Source organism: Giraffa tippelskirchi, chromosome 2, assembly GCF_054371585.1.
Source record: "Giraffa tippelskirchi isolate mGirTip1 chromosome 2, T2T-mGirTip1v1.2.pri, whole genome shotgun sequence".
NCBI lineage: Eukaryota > Metazoa > Chordata > Mammalia > Artiodactyla > Giraffidae > Giraffa > Giraffa tippelskirchi.
In genome coordinates this window covers 7,447,200-7,466,351 of record NC_137276.1, presented here as the reverse complement: position 1 = coordinate 7,466,351, position 19,152 = coordinate 7,447,200, and the positions used below count along the sequence as shown (strand labels likewise).

Sequence of the window (19,152 nt, the reverse complement as noted above, 5' to 3'; positions counted from 1 at the left end):
TTTCAAAGCTTAACAGAAATTTTTATTACTTTTTATTGAAAACTGCACTGAACGCTAAATGTCCACCTTTACAATAAACAAATACAGTAACGGTAACTCACACTAAAACAAAACATATTTCTGATAGCCATTATTTTTCTTTTTGGGACAGTTTTAAAGGTTTTCTTTTTTGTCACAAAAACAGGAATGTACCTATACAAAGGCTCAAAATAGGCCATCTTTTAAACAAAAAGGCGATGATTCACAAAAGACTATGAATATAACATGTAACTAGTTGATACAAATCTAATAGGATTTGTTAAAATCAGTCACATCTAATAACACACCTGAAGTGTTCTTGTATAAAATATCACGTGAAGAAAAGAAGACTTTATCAATGTCTAAAAAAGTGGGTTTGTTCATAGACAATCTGACAAGTTACCATAAAAAGTGTTTCCTGAGACATAAGGAAATGCAACATTATTCTTCTTGAACCCTTTCAGTTCAAGACTTTCCACTCAATAAAATAGCTGAGGATCTGAAACTGAGAAAATATATTTGAGTACAAACAGCTTGTGAAACTTAATACTTTTTTCTTTTTTTGCATCATCAGAGGGTTTTACTGAACTCACAACCAACTTGCCCGCTCAGTACGCAGTTCAGATGGCAGAGAATTCTCTGTACAGGAGCCTGTGCTGTCTTCAATCCTGTGCTCGTGGTGTCTAACACAGGCAGACAGCTTCTCCCCATTTTGTAGTAATTTAATATCTTCCTATTAGCAAGAGAGGTAACCAGCCCCGTGGACCGAAGGGACTAGAGTCATAGGGTGGGGATTTCCTCTGAATATTTTATTTTGATGTTTGGAACTCTCGATGCAACATTCTAGAGCAAGGTGTTCAGGACCTCCTGTGCCCAAGGGACTGATAAAGGAAAAAGATCTATTTATTCTTTGTGATTTGATGCACAGATGAAAAACTTAACACACAATAACAGAAGTTGGTCGTTAATAAATCACGTCCTAGTCTCTCTCAGCGCTTCCGCAAGCAGACGACGACATCTTCAGTTTTCCCACGTCTCGGCTTCTAGCTCTTTTGTAGTTGTAACACTGCAACGTCAATGATGCATATGTCCAGAATCAGTTTAAAAAGACTGTCAAATTCCTTTTCTCTGAGTTTTTATTTTTCACTGTCTCTTGGTCCCAGCTGCATCCGAATGATTAGCTTTTGTCACTCGCTGCTATTGCTCGTTGGGGTGCTCTCGATTGTCCCCGTGTTTCGTGGGCTGGTTGGGAGAGGGAGCTTGGGAGGGGTGTGCCACTGTGGGGAGGTTGTGGGTCACCGGGATGCCTCCGGGGATGATCCCTTCCATGGCAGCAGGAAGTCCTCCCGGAGCCACGCCCACGATGCCGGGCGGGTATCTGAGGAGCACACAAGAGAAAGGGCTGGATCAGGGTCAGGAAGTTGCCAACCTGTGGGCTCTGTCTTTCTTCTGGAATATATGTAACTATTTCCTACCTCCAAAGCAAGGAGAAATCCACACAGGAAATTTAAACACTGACATCTAATTCATAAACAATAAAGCACTATAATTTTGTAGCTTTTAGATGACGGTGAATAAGCCATACTAACTGTGTCTGGGGAAACTGTGTTGCATTGGGTAAACATTTCTGTGCGAAACAAGACTCGAGTTCTCCGGGTCTGTTGTTATCAATGGATTTAATGATTTCCTAACAACATGGGCTTCCCTTGTGGCTCAACTGGTAGCGAGTCTGCCTGCAGTGTGGGAGACGTAGGTTTGATCTCTGGGTTGGGAAGAAGATCGCCTGGAGAATTCCATGGACTGTATAGTCCATGGGGTCGCAGAGTCGGACACGACTGAGCGACTTCCACTTCACTAACAGGATGAAGTGCAATTACTAAGTGTGACTTCCTACCCTGGTTGGTCCTGTACTCCTGTAACCTGAGATGTGGAAGGGCAGCAGGGGAGACGGTGAGCTGGGGATGGGCTGGAGGGCAGCTGAACATGGGTTTGTCTTATACTGCAGGCACAGGGATGGCTGTATGTGTGTACGCAGTGCACAAACGTGACTCACATTTTTTGAGGACAGAACGTACTTATGAGGCAGGGGCTTTAGAATTCATCTGAGTTACCCAACCCTTCCTACTTGCGGTAAAGGGGATGGTATTTCCCTCTGGAAGCTATGCCACCCCTCCCCTCATCCTATGGCCTGGGACAGTGACTCTGGTCAGGGACCACCCAAGGGGACTCTTGACGGACAGGATCCGTGTAAACCGCAAGCCCCTCCAGCACAAGCAGTTTACCTAGGGGCCAAGGAGCCTCGCTGTGTCTAGAGAAATAATCAGGATGTGACTCTTAAGGGGTACAGGGGAACCCAATCTGGGGCTGGGCTCAAATAAGGCTTGAAAATGCTTATGAGGATAAAACACAAGCGGGACTTTTAACAGAACCTGTGAAATGTAAAGGAAGCCATGGGACCTGGGAAGAAATGGTTTAGCGCCACTTGCCCAGAGCAGGTCCTGTTAGACGCACTAAATATTTAGTCACATCCTGGCACAGTGGTTCAAAGTCTGGATGCTTTAAAATAGGAATTCCAATTCTCGGCTCTGCCCCAAAACTTAAATTTGCTCCACCGAAACCAGGGATGAGGGGACTGGACTGGATTTCCCGCCAGTGCTTCCGCTGGCTTTACGCCCCCCACCCCAGGGGAGCAGCGCTCAGGCAGGCCATTCCTCTCCTCACCTGTATGTGGCACCATTGAGCTCTGGATGAATTGCTTGCTGATCTATTACTGACCAGGGAGCTGTTGTGACAAAGAATTCCTTGTTCACACAATTTCTTAAGCTCTCTGGGATGCGACCTGCAATAAGACGATTGAAATCAATCATACAATGAAGTTAAATATTATACTTGGCTGTTTTGGAGGAACAACTACCATGCTGGTCTCCTTACTTTTAAAAAAGACTTTGATGTGGACCATTTTTTTAAATGGTTGGTTACAAAGTCTTGGTTACAATATTGTTTATGTTTTGGTTTTTTTGGCCACAAGGCATGTGGAATCTTTGCTCCCGACCAGGGATCAGACCTGCACGCCCTGCACTGGAAGGCAAAGCCCCAACCACTAAGCCTCCAGGGAAGCTTCCCAAGTCTCTTACTCGTTACTAGGAAGGACTGGCTCTTAAAATTTCCCTGTTCCAGGGTCTGAGCCACACGGGTCCCTCAGCCTAACAGAAGGGCGGCTCCCCCTCCAGGTCCGCAAAACTTCACGTTGGCTAATACAAAAGGGGACTGGTTTCCTCTGAAAGAAACACGGCCCAATTCATTCATCTTCCTTCGACTTGACCCCCGAAAGTAATTCCTGCCCACGGCCAGCCTGCTCACCTGTGATGGCCCGGCGGATCTCGGTGGCGGCCGCCTCCCGCATCTCCAGAGAGGCTTGCTCACTATACCAGGCTGTGTGGGGAGTACAGATGAGATTCGGTGCATCTTTCAAGGGACCCTGAGCGAAGCTGGTTGAACGTACAAAAACAGGAAATGAGACGAGTACACATCACTCCCCGTCCAACTGGTCAAAAGGGAGCTCTTGGACATGTGGGATGTTAGCTGACACAGATAAAACAGGGATTCTGCAGTGTGTGTTCTAGGGGTCGGGACTTTCAGAACACACTCATACAACTGCTCTGTCATTACAGTGTCCGGAGTACTCAGGAGGAGGAAACAGTCCTATGGAGGACTGACTGGCCGGCCTGCCTCTCACCAGGACACAGCCTGCTCTCCCCCATCACTATTTTGCTGCCTGCCCCCTTTCTGGTGATCTCTGGGGGGAACTTCCGGCCCTTTTACCCTTAGTGAGGATACAGCACAGCCCTTAGAAGAACGGAGTCCTTTAGCCTCCGGTTAAAGCTGCCTCCCCAGGACCTGTCTGGGCAGCTGCCCCAAGTTCACAGCGAGGAGTCGGGTGAGGACGTGGGTCCTACAAGTCCCTATATGAGTCTTGAGCTCTAGCTGCAAACACCTCCACAGTCTCCCCAAACCAACCTGAAAGGCTCCGACTCGTGCACGTCGAGGGCCGCCCCTCGTATCCTGCCTTCTTTGAGGGCTTGGGCTAAGGCTTTCTCATCCACCAGTCCGCCGCGGGCCGCGTTCACTAGGAAGGCGCCTTGCCTCATCTGGGGGCGGGAGAGAAGCTGGTAAGCAGATGCTGCCCCCTCAGGAGTTGCTGGTACTGAGGTTTCAGGAGGAAAGTGGGGCGGCAGTGGAGGTTGGTGGGTCTGGCTGGCTGATGGCCGGGCAGCAGTGGGCAGGGAGGGGTGCAGAGTCCGGATGACAGCTGGAAGCCAGGAGTCCGCTCCCGCCAGTCCTCAGAGAGGGCCACAGCTGGGAAGGCTGGAGCTGTGACCGGTCTTGGAGGCCAGGCCTGAGCAGGGCAGGTCCCTGGGCCGGTTCCTGTTCCTCCCCGCTCACCTTGGCCCCATCTAACGGCAGGGGGATGATGACGACAGGACCCACCCCATCCAGCTCCTCGCCGGTATCTTAGGGGACTTTCTTCCTGCTCATTCATGTGTCCACGGACATTTCCCCTTTCCTCTCCTGACAGAAGTTCTCCAGTGTCTGTTTCCATTTACCTGCTTTATAGTGAAGTCATTGATGAGGTGGTGGTTATGTTCGTTGAGATTGCAGTGCAGGGAGACGCAGTCGCTCTGGTACAGTAAGTCCTGCAGGGTATAGACCCTCTGCACGCCCAGGGACCGCTCCGTCCCATCCTGCAAGTAGGGGTCATAAAATAGGACGCTGAATCCAAAGGCCTTGGCTCGAACGGCAACCGCCTGCCCCGTGCGACCTGTGCGGAAAGAGAGCGTCCCGGTGAGTGAGGCCGGCCCCTCCTGCCGCTCCTTGTCACCAGGCTGGGGCCTTGCGGGGTGCGCCCCACCTCCTCTGCCTTCATTATTTCTGAGACCGGGAACCTAGGCTGGCCGAGCCTGCTGGCAGTTGGACCCGAGCAGTGGTGGCTGCTGGAGGAACCGAACACCCAAGATTTGGCAATGCCACGCCAGCATTTCCTGGGTCACTTGGGCAGAAGCCGGGCCAGCTCCCTGGGTGAGCAATGCAATGCTTTATCAACTGTACTTACTACCAGATGTTGCATTTTTTCAAAAGTCATTATTATGCACATTTTCAAACATAAACATAACCAGAGAGAACAACCTAGTGGCCTCCACGTGCCCGTCTCCTACCTCCCAACCACCAACCTTCTTTCCCCTTTGTATTTATCTTTCCCCTACCTGTTCGCTTACACAGCAGCTTTCTTAAGCTGAGCTTCATCTCGTTATTGCCCTCAGTGTCAAACAGGGACTGCTCTCTTATGTAATGACCACTAGGTTTGCTTGCTCGTGAAGGGGGTAAAATGAAACTGATTACTGCAGTCTGGCCTGGGGGGGCTCTGAGCTTGTGTGGAGCGTGGACCAGGCCTCTGGCAAGTCAGCGACATCACCTAACAGGACGCAAAGGCTTCCCTGACTCCCACTGGCCCCCAGGGATGGAGCTCTTTCCTTCCCAGAGTAGTTGGGCCAGGAAGAACAAGGGTGACCTAAAGACCCTCTAATGAACCTGAGATTCGGGATCCGGACCCACCATACGGCTACTGGGAGCTCACAGCCAATACCAGAACACCCCCAACCCTGCTTTGTGGGTCATCAGCCACCCGCCACCCCCGCCCCATGTCCTGGTGCTTTCAGGGGAGATGGGGGCACCAGGGGCTGAGAGTCATGGCCAGTTTCAATGTTACATCTCACGGCTCTGCTGCTCGCAAACTCACAGACCCTCATCTTTACACCATGGGGTTTTCCTGACTAAACTGTACAATACCTGATAATGACTTCTCTTACTGACTTGGTCAAAGCCCAGTTTCAGAGAGGAGACCCCAACTGTCTTGGCCTTGGTGTGTGTGTGTGTAACCCAGTCTCAGGAAACCCCAACTGTCTTGGCGCGCGCGCGCGCGTGTGTGTGCGTGTGTGTGTGTACACACACACGCTGTCACCGATGGCAGACTTTCCCTTCATATTTTCATGCTTGTTCGCAACGTGGAGGTCAAACCCAGTCTCAGGAGATCCCAACTGTCTTGGCGTGTGTGTGGTGTGTGTGGTGTGGTGTGTGTGTTGTGTGTGTACACACGCTGTCACCGATGGCAGGTTTCCCTTCAGACTTTCATGCTTGTCCCCAACCTGGAGGCTGGCCTTGAGCACTGTCCTCAGGCCAGCCCGGGCCGGGGTCAAGCTTGGGCTGGCCCGTCCAGGCCCCCACATGGTGGCATGAACTGGGTTTGGCGGAGCCTGCTCCACGTGGGGGCCTGCTGCCACAGCTGGGCAGAGTCTTAGGCAAGTGGGTGCTTCCAGCCCCGGATGGCGGGCAGCAGGGGGCGAGGCTGCCCACAACCGAGCCCCCTCCTGTCTCGGGTCCACCTGCAGCTCTGGGAAGCTACAGAGAGACCAGCAGAGGCAGCAGGGAGAAACGGAGTGCAGATGGGGCACCGTGACCAGTGGGGGCATGGGTTACAGCCTGGAGGAAGCAGGCTGGCATCCCGGAACCGGCCTTCAGAAGGCGGATGGGGAATGATACAGCGCGAGAAACGACCCCTCTAAGAACCTGCTGTGCTGCCAGAAGCCATGGAAACAAGTGCTCTTCCACGCGGCCGGGCCACTCACAGGGCGAGGCTCTTAATGGTGGCCAGAACCCTTCTGGGGCCCATTCGCCTGCTTAAGAATGCATGATGGTCTAAGAACCAGCTCCAGGACCCCCTTCCTAGAGCAGCAGGAAGCCCTTCAGCACCAGCAGAGGGTGCTGTGGCTCAGCACCAGCATTTCTTAGTCCTTTTCTATCTTCCACTTAAGAAAAAACGAAGCTGGGCTCTTGTAACAAGTTTACCTCCAAGAGCGTGATCATCCCTGACACCTGGGCTCTTAAACTCAAGACTCGGGTGTGGGAAAGATGTGGATTCCTGGAAGACGCTCCCTCTACCTGTTGAAGCTGGCACCATGGCCATCCCAGGGGTCCTGTTATTCAGAGACACAGAGCTCCAAGCTCAGGGCTGAGGGACAGCTTGGGGGACCTTCTGGAAGCCAAGCCCTGCAGTCAGGACCAACCCCACAGGCTTCTCACGCCTCCTCTGAGTTCTAAGGGGCGGCCACCGTGTATCACTCATCCCCAACCTACAGACGGGGAGACTGAGGCAGAGAGCGGTCCAGTCCTGGAAGGTCCTTGAAGTAGAGTTCTTGACCTTTCCTCCAAGGTCACAGAACTGGAAGGAGCAGGGCTGACATGCAGCAGCAAGCAACAGTCCCCTCCTGTTTACCTCGGGCCCCTGTGTCGCCTACAGCCGGGCAGTCCGGCTGCTCTCCACCCAATGTGTCTCCTCCCCCGCCCCGCACTGGGCTAACCCGCCTCAGGCCCACCCAGAGCTGCCAGCTGGGTCTCACGTTTCGCCTGCTAGGTTTTCCAAGCTGATGATCTGACTGAGCCACCTTCTGGCTTGAAATCTTTCAGAGACTCCTCACTCCCACCTCCTCCTGGCACTTCTGGGTGCAAGGCCCGGCCTGGCCCACTGCCCAGATTTCCACCCGGGCACCAGCCGCCACGCGGGCCCCTGCCCTTCACCCTCTGCCCCCGGGGGCGGTCAGGGAGCACAGCCCCTCCTTGGGGACGCCCTCCTGCCGCCTCCTCCCTTCCCCACACCCATCAGGCGCGGTCTTCCAGAAGCAGCCCCCATCTTCCCTGGGGGTCAGCTCTCTAGCCAGCCTTGACCGCTGACCTCCCAGGCCATGCAGCCACGGCCCTCCTCTGGCCCAAGAGGGCCCCTACAGCTGTGGTGAAGCCTGAGTTCCACGGACGGGCCTCCGTCTCCCCGAGGGTCCCTGCGGCAGCCCCCTCCCCAGGCAGTGGGTGGGGGGGTGGCGCACATACCGAAGCCAATGAGGCCCAGGGTCTCCCCACGGATGCGCGCGGCCCCCGAGGCGACCTCCCGGATCTGTTCGACGCTCTGCACCCGCGTGCCTTCCCGCAGCGCCTGGTACAGCCAGGTGTTCCGCCGGTACAGGTTAAGGATGTGGCAGATGGTCGAGTCCGCCGTCTCCTCCACCGCTGCGGACGGGATGTTGCACACAGCGATCCCTGGGAAAGACAGAAGGCCAGGCGCGGGGATCAGAGCCCTGCGTTCCGTGGGGAAGTGCCAGGGCTCCCAGGCCACCTAGGGCGGCAGCGTTGGCCAGGGCAAGCCACTCGAGGTGCGTGTCCCCGTGGGTCAGGGTCTCTGAGGCCTGCTGGTCACCGAGAAGACACAGACCTTCTGGCTCTGAGGCCCAGGGGCCTCCAGTGCCACAGCCATCTCAGGAGGATTGCTGTCCAGGGCTTGGCTCACCGGCCCCTAGCCCCTCACTGACCTCACATCCCGCCCACCCAGTGCTTCCAGACCCACGTCTCTGTGAAGTGAGCAGCGGGCCAGCTCTGACCACCCACCACATCCAGTGCCAGGAAGCCAGCGCGTAGGGCTTGCTCCTGACAGGCTGTGGGGCCTGGAGACCCAGAGAGGTTCCTTGCCACACACGAACTCCTGGATCCTGCTCTTGAGGTGGGGCTGGGGTCATGCAGACTGGCCTTTTGTTGAAAATTGTATTATGAGTCTAAAGTCATGAATGTGTTATTACTTTTTTTTTTTAAAAAAGGCAAGACAGAATTAGAAACGAACACCTTCAAGGCCCATGGGCTGGGCTCGGACGGAGCTGTGGTGCAGTCTCACCTTTGTCCCGTGGACCCCAACCCCCTCCTACTTGGGCGGAAAACTGAGCACTCAGGGTCTGTGTGAGGAGCAGAGACGAACGCCAGAGTCGGCCAGCACCGGGGGGCCTTCTGGGAGACCTGCCCCAGGTCTCAGGCGGGAGGAGGAGAGTATTTGTCAGGTGGGGGAGGGACAGCCCCTCCAGCTGCCCAGCAGGCCTGCGACGACCCCCCCAACCCGCGACGAACCCCCCAACCCGCCCCGACAAAGGCCCGAGGCGGCCTCTCAAGCAGCTTTCCAGGAGGGACATAGGTGTCCCGACGGCACAGTGTAGCGGCCTGGCTGCAAGGGTCTGGCCTGAGTCCCAGGTGCCGGAACCCGGGAAACACACCAGGGCTGCAGCATCGGGCCCCTGCCTTCCTCTGTCTCCCCAGTCAGGGGTGGGGGCACAGAGCACCCGCAGCTGTCCTGCAGAGACAGAACGTGGGACGCACTCCGTGGAGCACCCGCTTCTGTGTCGTCACCACGAGAGGGCCGCCCTGAGCTCCGGGGTCTTGGTGACGCCCCCAGGAGGAGCTGCTTTTGCTCTTTGCTCTCACCTGCTGACCCGGGCCAGACTGGACACCAGATCAGCGAGCTAGCCAGCAAGGTCAGAGGGACGGTGCTCGGTGTGGGCCTGGGCTCTCGCCATCCACCGTCCGCCTTTTCCTGCTCCTTCCTGGACCCTGGGGCGACATGCCCTCTACCTGCCCCGGCCCTAGGGCTTGCTGGAGGGGAGCTGCCCTCCTGGGAACACACGCCAGGAACCCGGGGCATCCTCCGGAGGAGCAGACCTGGGCCACCTGCTCTTCCGCCCTCATTACACGTCAGCTGACCGAACGAGCGGCAAAGGGCACGTGGAGACAAAGGATGGCTGGATGGAGGCCCAGGCTCCTTCTGCAGATTCCACATTAGAAAACGCCCCTTTTCCAAAGGCCCAGCAGATGTCCCTGAAGCCACGTGTTCTTATCAGATCAGACTGGGGTCAATGAAAAGGCCACCGCGGACACGCAGTTTACACCCTCCAACCCAACATCGCAGGCCCCTGGCTGGCCTCCGCGGTGGGGGTGGGGTGGGGTATGGGGGGGCGGGTAAGGGCCAAGGTGGCCCCACTTGGGCACAGCTCCTGCGACTGCAGAGACGGCAGGCGCCGCGCCCCCATCCAGCCCACCCCCGCCCCAGAGGAACGGCCGGGTCAGGGCAAGGAAGCCCGATGGCACACATGTGCGGGTGGCCATGCCACGAGGGGCCACGCCATGGAGACAGGACGGCGGGGGGGGGCGGGGTGGAAGGAAGGGTGTGGAGCCCTGGGGGAGTCGGGCCCCACTTTCTCAGTCGCTGCTCGAACTTGGGATCTCAGCTCCCTCCAGAGCACAAAGAACGTTTGTTTTCAAACAAAAACATTCTTCTGGCGCCGCCAGGGAAAAATGGAAAATTTTAGTTTACATTAGACATGCTTCTGAAGGCTCACGTCCTCCCCAAGCTTCTCTGTGGGGACAAGGAGGGGCTGAGAGTGACTCGAGATGGACGTGGGAGCCTCCTTGGCCAGACTCCCGTCGTGACCCTTCTCCTCTTGGACAGGGTCAAGTGAGCCCCGGGGAAGGGGGTTGAGATGCTGGAGACTGGCCAGGGGGCACCCCGAAAAAACCAAGATCGATCTTCTGAGCCACCTGCCACGAGGCACCCCACTCGGGACGGGGGAGGGGAAGAGCAAAACCCATGGGGCAGGGACCACCGCCTGCTTTTTCCTCAGGGGCCACCTGGGCGGCAAGCCCAGCCTGCTGGGGCCTGAACTCCCAGACCTGCCAGATCGCAGAGCCGGCCGGTGCCCTCATGAAGAATCAGAGCCAGGCTCTGCACTACTCAGAACAGGCCCCGCTGGGGGCAGGTTTCCCCGCTTCCTGCTCGTGTTCATAAAACTCCTCCTGCAGCTCAGGAACTGGCTGTGGCCCTGATGCAGGCGGGGGAACTCACCGCTGGGACAAATCCGAGCCTGGGACCTCAGCGGGGAGCTGCAGCCCACCGGGTGCGCCCCGGTGAAGAGGCAGAAGGTGGGTGTCGGTGGGCTGTGGCCAGAACCGTCAGGTCCCACGCGTGTAGGTGGTCACACGCAGGTGTGACGCTGAGCTGACCGAGCCAGGCACCGCGTGTACCCTCCTGCCTGTTGCTGGAGCAGGTAAGGGCTCAGAGGCCTGCGTTCCCAGCCACTGGGAGGTCCCCGACTCAGCCTCATGGCCGCAGAGCACCAGGCAGATCACAACCTGCATACTAGGTGCGGGGCCGACATGCTTCAAAACAGCAAGGACGGTGACTTCAGAGGTGCATGTCCAGCAGGACCTCCCTGGCCCCTCCAAAGACAACAGGGCAGTCTGGGGACCCCTGGTGTCAAAGCTTGGGCCCCTTGGTGGTGGTGATGATGGCAGTGGAGGTGATGGAATTCCAGCTGAGTTATTTCAAATCCTAAAAGATGCTGCTGTTCAGAGTGCTGCACTCATCATGCCAGCAAATCTGGAAACCTCGGCAATGGCCACAGGACCTGAAAAGGTCAGTTTTCATTCCAATCCCAAAGAAGGGCAATGCCAAAGAATGTTCAGATTGGGCCCTTGAATCTCTGCCAATGCTCCACCACGCTTAGCGCCCACACCAGGTGCTAGGCCGCCACACCAATGCCCTCCCCTGGGGGATGTGCAGCCAGAGGTGTGGAAAGCAGCTGGGAGCTGTGCCTTCGGGAGTCCATCTGCTGGGCGGGCGAGGGGATGCTGGGCAGTGGTCCCCCTGCACTGCCCTGACCCGGGAAGGTTCTCGTGTGGACAGCTGCCCTGGGGAGACGGCTTGACCCCAGGAATACCAAGCTGTGTGCCCAGCAAGAGTAACCACAGGTTGGTGGGTCCTGGCCGGCTGGCACAGAGCTGCGGCCGCTCACATAGTCCCCTCTGCAGAGAAGGGCTTGTGGCTTCAGCTGGCCCACGTCCTTCCCAAGTGAGACAGCCCAGCACAGCCCCCAGGCCGCTCGATGGGGCCTCTGCCCCCAGCAGGGAGGTGTGTCTGGCTGGCTAGGTTCCCTCTGAAACCAGCCACCACTCTCCCGCCTGGAGCCAGCAGGGCGCCATCTCAGTTCCGGCCTCATCTGCTCCACTGGGCACTGGGCAGGCACCGCCGGGTACTTACCAAGTTCACCCGCAGCTTTGATGTCGACGTTGTCGTAGCCGCTGCCTATCCGCACGATCACTCTCAGGGCCTTGAACTTCTCCAGGTCCTCCCTGGTGAGCGTGATGGTGTGATACATCATGGCGCCAACCGCCTCATTTAAAACCTGTGATGGGGCGAGCACAGCACGGGTTGGAGACCCCCATCGCCCTTGAATTCCGGCAGGAAGATGACCAGCGAGGATGCGGCCTGGGTGTCCACAGCGTCCCCTTAGGGGAGAGGGCTCTGGGGGCCTGCTCAGGGGGGAGGTGTGAGGGACTGGCCAGCAGAGACCAGCGTGGAAAGAAGGGGGACCTGGCAGGGGTGCTCGCTGAGTGCCAGCTGCTGCCACCTGATCTGGGAGGGGGTAACCCCAGCCGGATGGGCAGGATGGGGAGGGGCCCACCTTCTCGTGGATCTCCTGCGTGGACTGTGCGTCACAGAAGGCCACGGTGGCCAGGTCCTTCAGGATGGGCATCTCCACGGTGCAGTCTCTGCCGTCGAGCAGCGCCACCAGGGGGCGGGGGTGCAGGGGGCCGTTCATGATCTGGGGGCGGATACCTGGGGGGAGGGAGGGGACAGGGTGCGTGTGCCAAGTGGCTGGGGCTCCCCCACCTGTGGTGGTGGTGGTGGTGGGGGCCCAGGGAGGTGCCTCGACTCCAGCATCCACGTGCCTCCCTCCTGGGAGGATTCTGGGACCAGCCCAGGAGACAGAGAAGGAACATCTGTGCAGCTCACTGGACAGAGGAGCTATGATGCCCCCCATACAGGACCACATGCGGCCAACTCTACCGCCATGTGAACTGGGTCAAGTCCACACCCGTTGCTGCCACCAGGGACAGCCTGGGGACTGCTTGGCTGCCCCTAAACCTCCAAGACCCAGAGACCTTCAGGACATCCAGGGGTCTAGCCCACGGCTCCTGGAGGTAGAGCAGACTTCACTTGGCCCCTCTGCTGTGCCTCGTTGTCGCCGCCAGGCCCCTCTGCCCTTCTAAACACGGGTGACATGTGCTAAAGTGAAACAAGAGGGACATGTTAGGGCACCAGCATCCTGTGGGATGAAGCTGAAGCGCCAATCCTTTGGCCACCTGATGCGAAGAGCCGACTCATTAGAAAAGACCCTGATGCTGGGAAAGAAAGACTGAAGGCAGGAGGAGAAGGGGGTCACAGAGGATGGGATGGTTGGATGGCATCACCAACTCAACGGACATGAACCTGAGCAAACTCTGGGAGACAGTGGAGGACAGAGGAGCCTGGTGTGCTGTGGTCCATGGAGTCGCAAAGACTTGGACACAACTGAGTGACTGAACAACATCCTATACGAGCTTCCTAGAGGAACCCCGTGGGAGCCGTGCATCCTGTGCATGGCTCACAGACCCTCTCACCTGGCCCAAGTGAGGATGCCAGTCTGAGGTGGTGGAGGGGTGTGTGTGTGTGTGTGGTGGGGGCACAGGTGGCCTGCTGGGAACTTGACGAATGAATCTTCTCAAAGGACCATAGTGCAAGTCAGCTACCTAGACCAGCCAGAGCTGTTTTCATGTGCTGATGCTTCTAATGGGAGACAAAGGATGCTGGACCCCACAGCTGGCGAGGAGGTGGGCCTGCCTACGTGCTGCCTAAGTCCACATTCTCCAGTGGTGCCATGCCTCCAACCCGAACGACAGAGGCCTGGTCTGCCCTCTGCCATGGGGACCTATCATCAGGGCACATACACCAGCCCAGGGCAATTCATCCTCTATGACAAAACCATTCCTTTCACATTCACACTGGAAGGAACGTCTTGAATTTTTGGCTCCCATGTTCAATCACCTTCCTGGGGTTGCCTGATAGCTCAGTTGGTAAAGAATCTGCCTGCAATTCAAGAGACCCTGGTTTGATTCCTGGGTTGGGAAGATCCTCTGGAGAAGGGATAGGCTACCCACTCCAGTATTCTCAGGCTTCCCTGGTGGCTCAGCTGGTAAAGGATCTGCCCACAATGCGGGAGACCTGGGTTTGATCCCCAGGTTGGGAAGATCCCCTGGAGAAGGGAAAGGCTATCCGTTCCTGTGTTCTGGCCTGGAGAATTCCATGGACTGTATAGTCCATGAAGTTGCAAAGAGTCAGACATGACTGAGCGACCTTAATTTGTTAAATCACCACGACCCAGCCCCAGGCTTCAGGAGGAACTGCAGCACCAGGTGGCCAGGACAGGGCCACTCCTATTTTCTTACCAAATCACAAGTGTTTGGTATCACAGGTCACAAGAAAGCTTTCCACACATCTGAGGTTCTCAGATGTTCAGATAAACTCTGATGATGGCCACTGCACCAGGACCAGGCTTATTAGCACAGAGTCTATTTATCCTCTTCAGCAGCGGGCTCGCTCAGGCTCCCGAAGGCCAACGCAGGAGCTGCTGACGTGCTCATCTTTGGGGACTTGGCCTCCCAGCCCAGAACCGCCTCAAAGGGCTCCCCTCGCGGCTTCCATGAAATGGCCATGGGTGGGGCCCCTCCTTGGCCACCAGGGCTCAGGACCCGGCCAGCCACATGCCTGTGATCAAGAGGAGCCGCGGGCCTGGAGCTGCGGCCACGTGCCCCTCAGGGATGTGCAGGGTTGGGGAGGGCGGCCCCCCAGCGCCCAAGCCACCTGGGCGTGTCCCGGACGGCGCTCCCACGCCACAGCTGCAGCCTCGGGGGACAATCAGCTCTTTAAACTCGAGCAGAGAAAAGCCTTTTGTTCTGGCCTTGGAAGAACCAGCCGGGGTGGCTGGGGGCAGCAGGCTACCTCTGGGCAGCGCCGGGCTGGGGCTCACAAGTGGTTAAGTGAAGCTGAGTTCCCGAGTGGGCACAGGGTCCCCAGCTCACATCCCACAGCACTGAGGCCGGCTGCTTGTTCAGGGGGCTGGCGAGTGCCCCACGAGCATCCTGCTTTGCCCAACGGAAAGGTCTGTGAGAGCTGAGGTGCTGTGTGCAGATGGGGAGAACATACCCCAAAGACCAAGAGTGACATCTGCAGACAGGACCCCTGGGCACCCCGCAGAGGGAGAAGTGGGGAGCAGGGATGTCACCTGGCACCTCACACCCTCTTGCCTCACCCTTGAGATGGCACCGCTGTCCTGTTAGCAGACGAGGAAAAAGAACAAGGTGGAAAGTACTTCACCGGAGGAAGCAGATGAAAGGGGGGGTGGCCGGTGCCAACTTAGGATCCACACACACCCTGAGAGGTGAGATGGTGAGACAAGGACCCATTCTCTTCCCCCAGCTTCTCCCCGCCCCCACACCTCCTACGAAGCCCAAGACTGGGCCCCTGGAGGACCTCGTGGGCAAACGTGCTCACTTGGCCTAGGCTGTTCCCTCCCACTGGGTGAAGAACACCCCAACTTCACTCTGGGTGGGGGGGTGCTGTCAGGAGGGTTAACCAGACGACATTTGCAAAGTTCACGATCATGACTAGAGATCCAAGTGGTTAATTCAAAAATCATCACACGGGAAAACGACAGTGGGCACCAGGCAGGCATCTGGAGAGGCTGAGGGGCCATTGCCGCAACGTGTCCATCCATAGCCTAGTGCATGCATCCAGTTACCTGGGAAACAAACTCCGGGTTGCCTAGCAATTGCCTCCCTCCCTCCCCCGACTTGGGTCGTCTTTCTCTTTGGCAAAACCCACCCTTTGCCCTCGTTCAGGCTGGGCATGCAGAATGCACAAAACCCATGGGCTTCCTAAAGCCTGAGGCTGGGATACCAGCTTCAAGCTCTCTATGGTCAGAGATGCAAGGTGGACCACGAAGCTCAGGTGCAAAGGCTGGGGAAGGGTGCTGAGGGGGGATGGTTGGCTGGCAGGTGGGAGTGGGCAAGATTCACAGGTGTTCTGCATGAAGAGCAGGGGCCACAGTGTAGGGCCAGGCTTTAAGGGGGCCACATGAGGCCTCCAGCACTGACGACAAGACGGCTTAGCCAGGTCACTGCCAAGGTCAGCTGCTACAAAGGGGCCATACGGGATAGATAATGCTCCTTCAGTTCCAGATGGGACTCATCAAGCCGCACGCCTCAGAATCCAGTTAATTTCAAGCCACTGTGCCCAGAACACACTGTCCCTACAGTCTTGCTGGAGGTACCCAGGAAGAATCCAGGAAATGCCAGGAAGATGAAGTTGCAATTAGACTTTACATCTCACCTCACATTAACTGAGACATTCTCCAGTGCTTCTGGCAACTTGAAACATTTTTAACTGTATGAAATTAAAAGATTTTTACTCCTTGGAACAAAAGTTATGACCAACCTAGACAGCATATTAAAAAGCAGAGACGTTACTTTGCTAACAAATGTCCGTCTAGTCAAGGGTATGGTTTTTCCAGTAGTCATGTATGGATGTGAGAGTTGGACTATAAAGAAAGCTGAGCACCAAAGAATTAATGCTTTTCAACTATGGTGTTGGAGAAGACTCGTGAGAGTCCCTTGGACTGCAAGGAGATCCAACCAGTCAGTTCTAAAGGAAAGCAGTCCTGCATATTCATTGGAAGGACTGATGCTGAAGCTGAAACTCCAATACTTTGGCCACCTGATGTGAAGAACTGACTCATCTGAAAAGACCCTGATGCTGGGACAGATTGAGGCAGGAGGAGAAGGGGACAACAGAGGATGAGATGGTTGGATGGCATCACCGACTCAATGGACATGACTTTGAGGAAGCTCCGGGAGTTGGTGATGGACAGGGAGGCCTGGCGTGCTGCAGTCCATGGGGTTACAGAGTCGGACATGACTGAATTGGACAGTATTAGAACAGGATTGACATGGTATATACAGTAAGATGGCAAACTGACTCTGTCAGAGACTATGGAAAATGGGGTACTGACTCAAGCTGGCTCAGAGGCTGGAGGGAGGGAGGAGCCCTATTCCTGCTACCACCAGGGGAACTGAGGGGAGAAACGCAAGGCACAATGTTTAATGAGAAGTCACTAAAGACAAGCTTGTGATTTAAAATCAAAATGGGCTGCCAACTAAGATTCACTGCTGAAACGCCACAAATTCCAAAACTGACAAGAATCATTCAGCGTTGATCTTATCCCTACTTTACAGCCAAGGAGATGAGCTCAGGGAATGACAAGGGGTGCCTCACATGGCACCAAGGACCCAGCAGAGGCCGAGAAAGCACCTGATGATGAGGATCAGAGGGTCCTGGCGGCCCTCAAGTCAGACTGACCACTGCCCTTCTCCAGTCTCCCTTCCCACTGATGAACTCACTCCACCCATTTCAGAATAATTCCAGCTGCACCTGGACACACCTCGGAAAGCGTATCAGTGCACTTTCAACAGCTTGTCCAGCATTAAGTCTGCAGGGCAGAGAGACCTCAGCCGACTCCGCTGGTGTCAATTACTTGCTGGTTTCAGGCTTGCTTCCTCACAAGCAGGGACGCAGCGCCCCAGCTCGAGGCTACCTCTGACGTCTGCCCCTGGGCCTGGTGTTGCTTCGAGCTGCAGCTGCACACAAATAATTGTGCAATTAGACACACTTAGTGGAAAACAAAGACCACACCAGGCTGAGTTTCTGGAGGTTTGTTAAGAGTGACCAGTGGTCCAGTGAATGCCAAGTTCAAAGGACTCTACGAATTCCAAGGTGGAAAGGGCTGGGCCCCAGGGAGACGTCGGTAAACTTCGGGCCCCCAGCCTTGATGCCACCTTATCTGGATAACAGCAACAGCTCCTTCCCCCAGGCAACAGGCTGATGGGGCTGCAGTCAGAGAAACAGGAAGACGTGCTCATGCCACGTAGAGCGGCCCTGTGGTGTATTTCCTGGCCTTTCTGGACACCAACGGAGTTCAGTGGACATCCTTCCTACAGAACCATGCATCATTTTCTAAAAGTTGGCTTCTGTTGCTTGCAACTCAAGAACCAAACCGTCTGAGACATGATTTTGCAGGTTTTGGATTTCAGTCGTTGAGCAATTTTACCCTAAAGATAGTGGCTGTAATAATCACGTTTGACCCAGCAGGCAGAGAGGCCTCTTTTAACAGTGGACCAGATTTTAGGAAGTGTCCCTATACTGCAGCAACCTCAGAGGCCCCAAAGCCAGGCTGGCCAGGATAATGGATGATGGTCACATGTGTGGACGGCCACAGCTGTGCAGGGTCACCTCTCTGCTCACGGACGGGGTTGGGCAGGTACAGCGAGGCTGCCATTTGAGGCCCCATAGGATGCACAGGTGGGGCTGGGACCCCTGAGGGAAGAGGAGCTGCCAGGCATCCCAAATCCATCCTAAGATCTTCCCTGCTGCCCGGGATTCTCTGTGCGGTACCACTGGTCTTGACAGCTGACACCCTGAGCAGGAACCTGCAAAGGCCAGCAGACAGAGACCCGTGTGGGGCCGTAAAAAGACCTGAGACAAAACGCACTGTTCTACCCAACTCAGCAAGAGACTGGGGAGACAATCAATCAGATGGTCATTGGCTCCCAGGACCTGCAGGGGCGCCTGGAAGGTACAAGGCAGTTCCCATCCTCACGTGCAGTGGTCCTGGGGAGGATGGGGAGCCGCGGCCAAGCAGAGACCAGAGGTCCGGAGCGGGCAGGGAGGGACACGTCAGGCCCGCACCTGCAGCCCTCTAGCCCGGACCACTTCGCAAGGGTCTGATTGCGTCTCCCCCCAACCCCTTAAATGCAGCTGCTCCCCAATGAAAAGGCCACTTCCCACAAAACTTCTTGGCTGGGCTCGTCAGTTCCGATCCCCAGAAGGCCAGACCCAGAATCAGATCCCGGGTCTGACGAGCAGCATGTTTCACAGGCTGGCATTTCCATGACCCGGAGCTGCAGCTCATGACTCGTGGGGCCAAGCGGGAACCAGATGCTGACCCTGGGACAGAAATGAGCCCTTATCCAAGACTCGGCTTTCAACTCTCAAACGTGGCTCCGTTGAGGGGTCTATTCATCCACCCGCGGCCTGAGGCAGCTGGGGAAGGAGGCTGTGGAGCTTCGTAGGGGGCGGGCCTCCCTTGCTTTGTTAACATGTTTATCCACGTTACAAAAACTGTTCTACACTGTTAACAACAAATGTTCTGCAGTTGGCTGGAGCTCACTCAGAAAGCAGTTTTGGAAAGCGAATGAAGGCAGTGACTGTCCCCGATACCCCAAGGTGCCTGCCCTGCAGGAGCGCCCCTCGCTTTTCATGGGAGGGACCACAGCAGCAGGAGCAGG

The 19,152-nt window shown here is 56.1% G+C and overlaps 1 protein-coding gene across 3 annotated transcripts in view; it reads right to left on the bottom strand.

Annotated features, from left to right (window-relative positions):
* The window catches only part of CTBP2 (C-terminal binding protein 2), a 167,123-nt gene continuing 147,971 nt past the window's right edge, over window positions 1-19,152 (bottom strand). For all 3 annotated transcript variants that reach the window (XM_081533642.1, XM_081533652.1, XM_081533632.1), the window contains 8 exons: window positions 12,396-12,550; window positions 11,972-12,116; window positions 7,954-8,160; window positions 4,623-4,837; window positions 4,036-4,166; window positions 3,379-3,506; window positions 2,740-2,857; window positions 1-1,396 (listed from right to left, as the gene is read on the bottom strand). In XM_081533642.1, coding sequence (XP_081389768.1) covers window positions 1,216-1,396; window positions 2,740-2,857; window positions 3,379-3,506; window positions 4,036-4,166; window positions 4,623-4,837; window positions 7,954-8,160; window positions 11,972-12,116; window positions 12,396-12,550 — 1,280 coding nt within the window. In that variant the 3' untranslated portion in view covers window positions 1-1,215. The remainder of the gene's footprint in view (window positions 1,397-2,739; window positions 2,858-3,378; window positions 3,507-4,035; window positions 4,167-4,622; window positions 4,838-7,953; window positions 8,161-11,971; window positions 12,117-12,395; window positions 12,551-19,152) is intronic.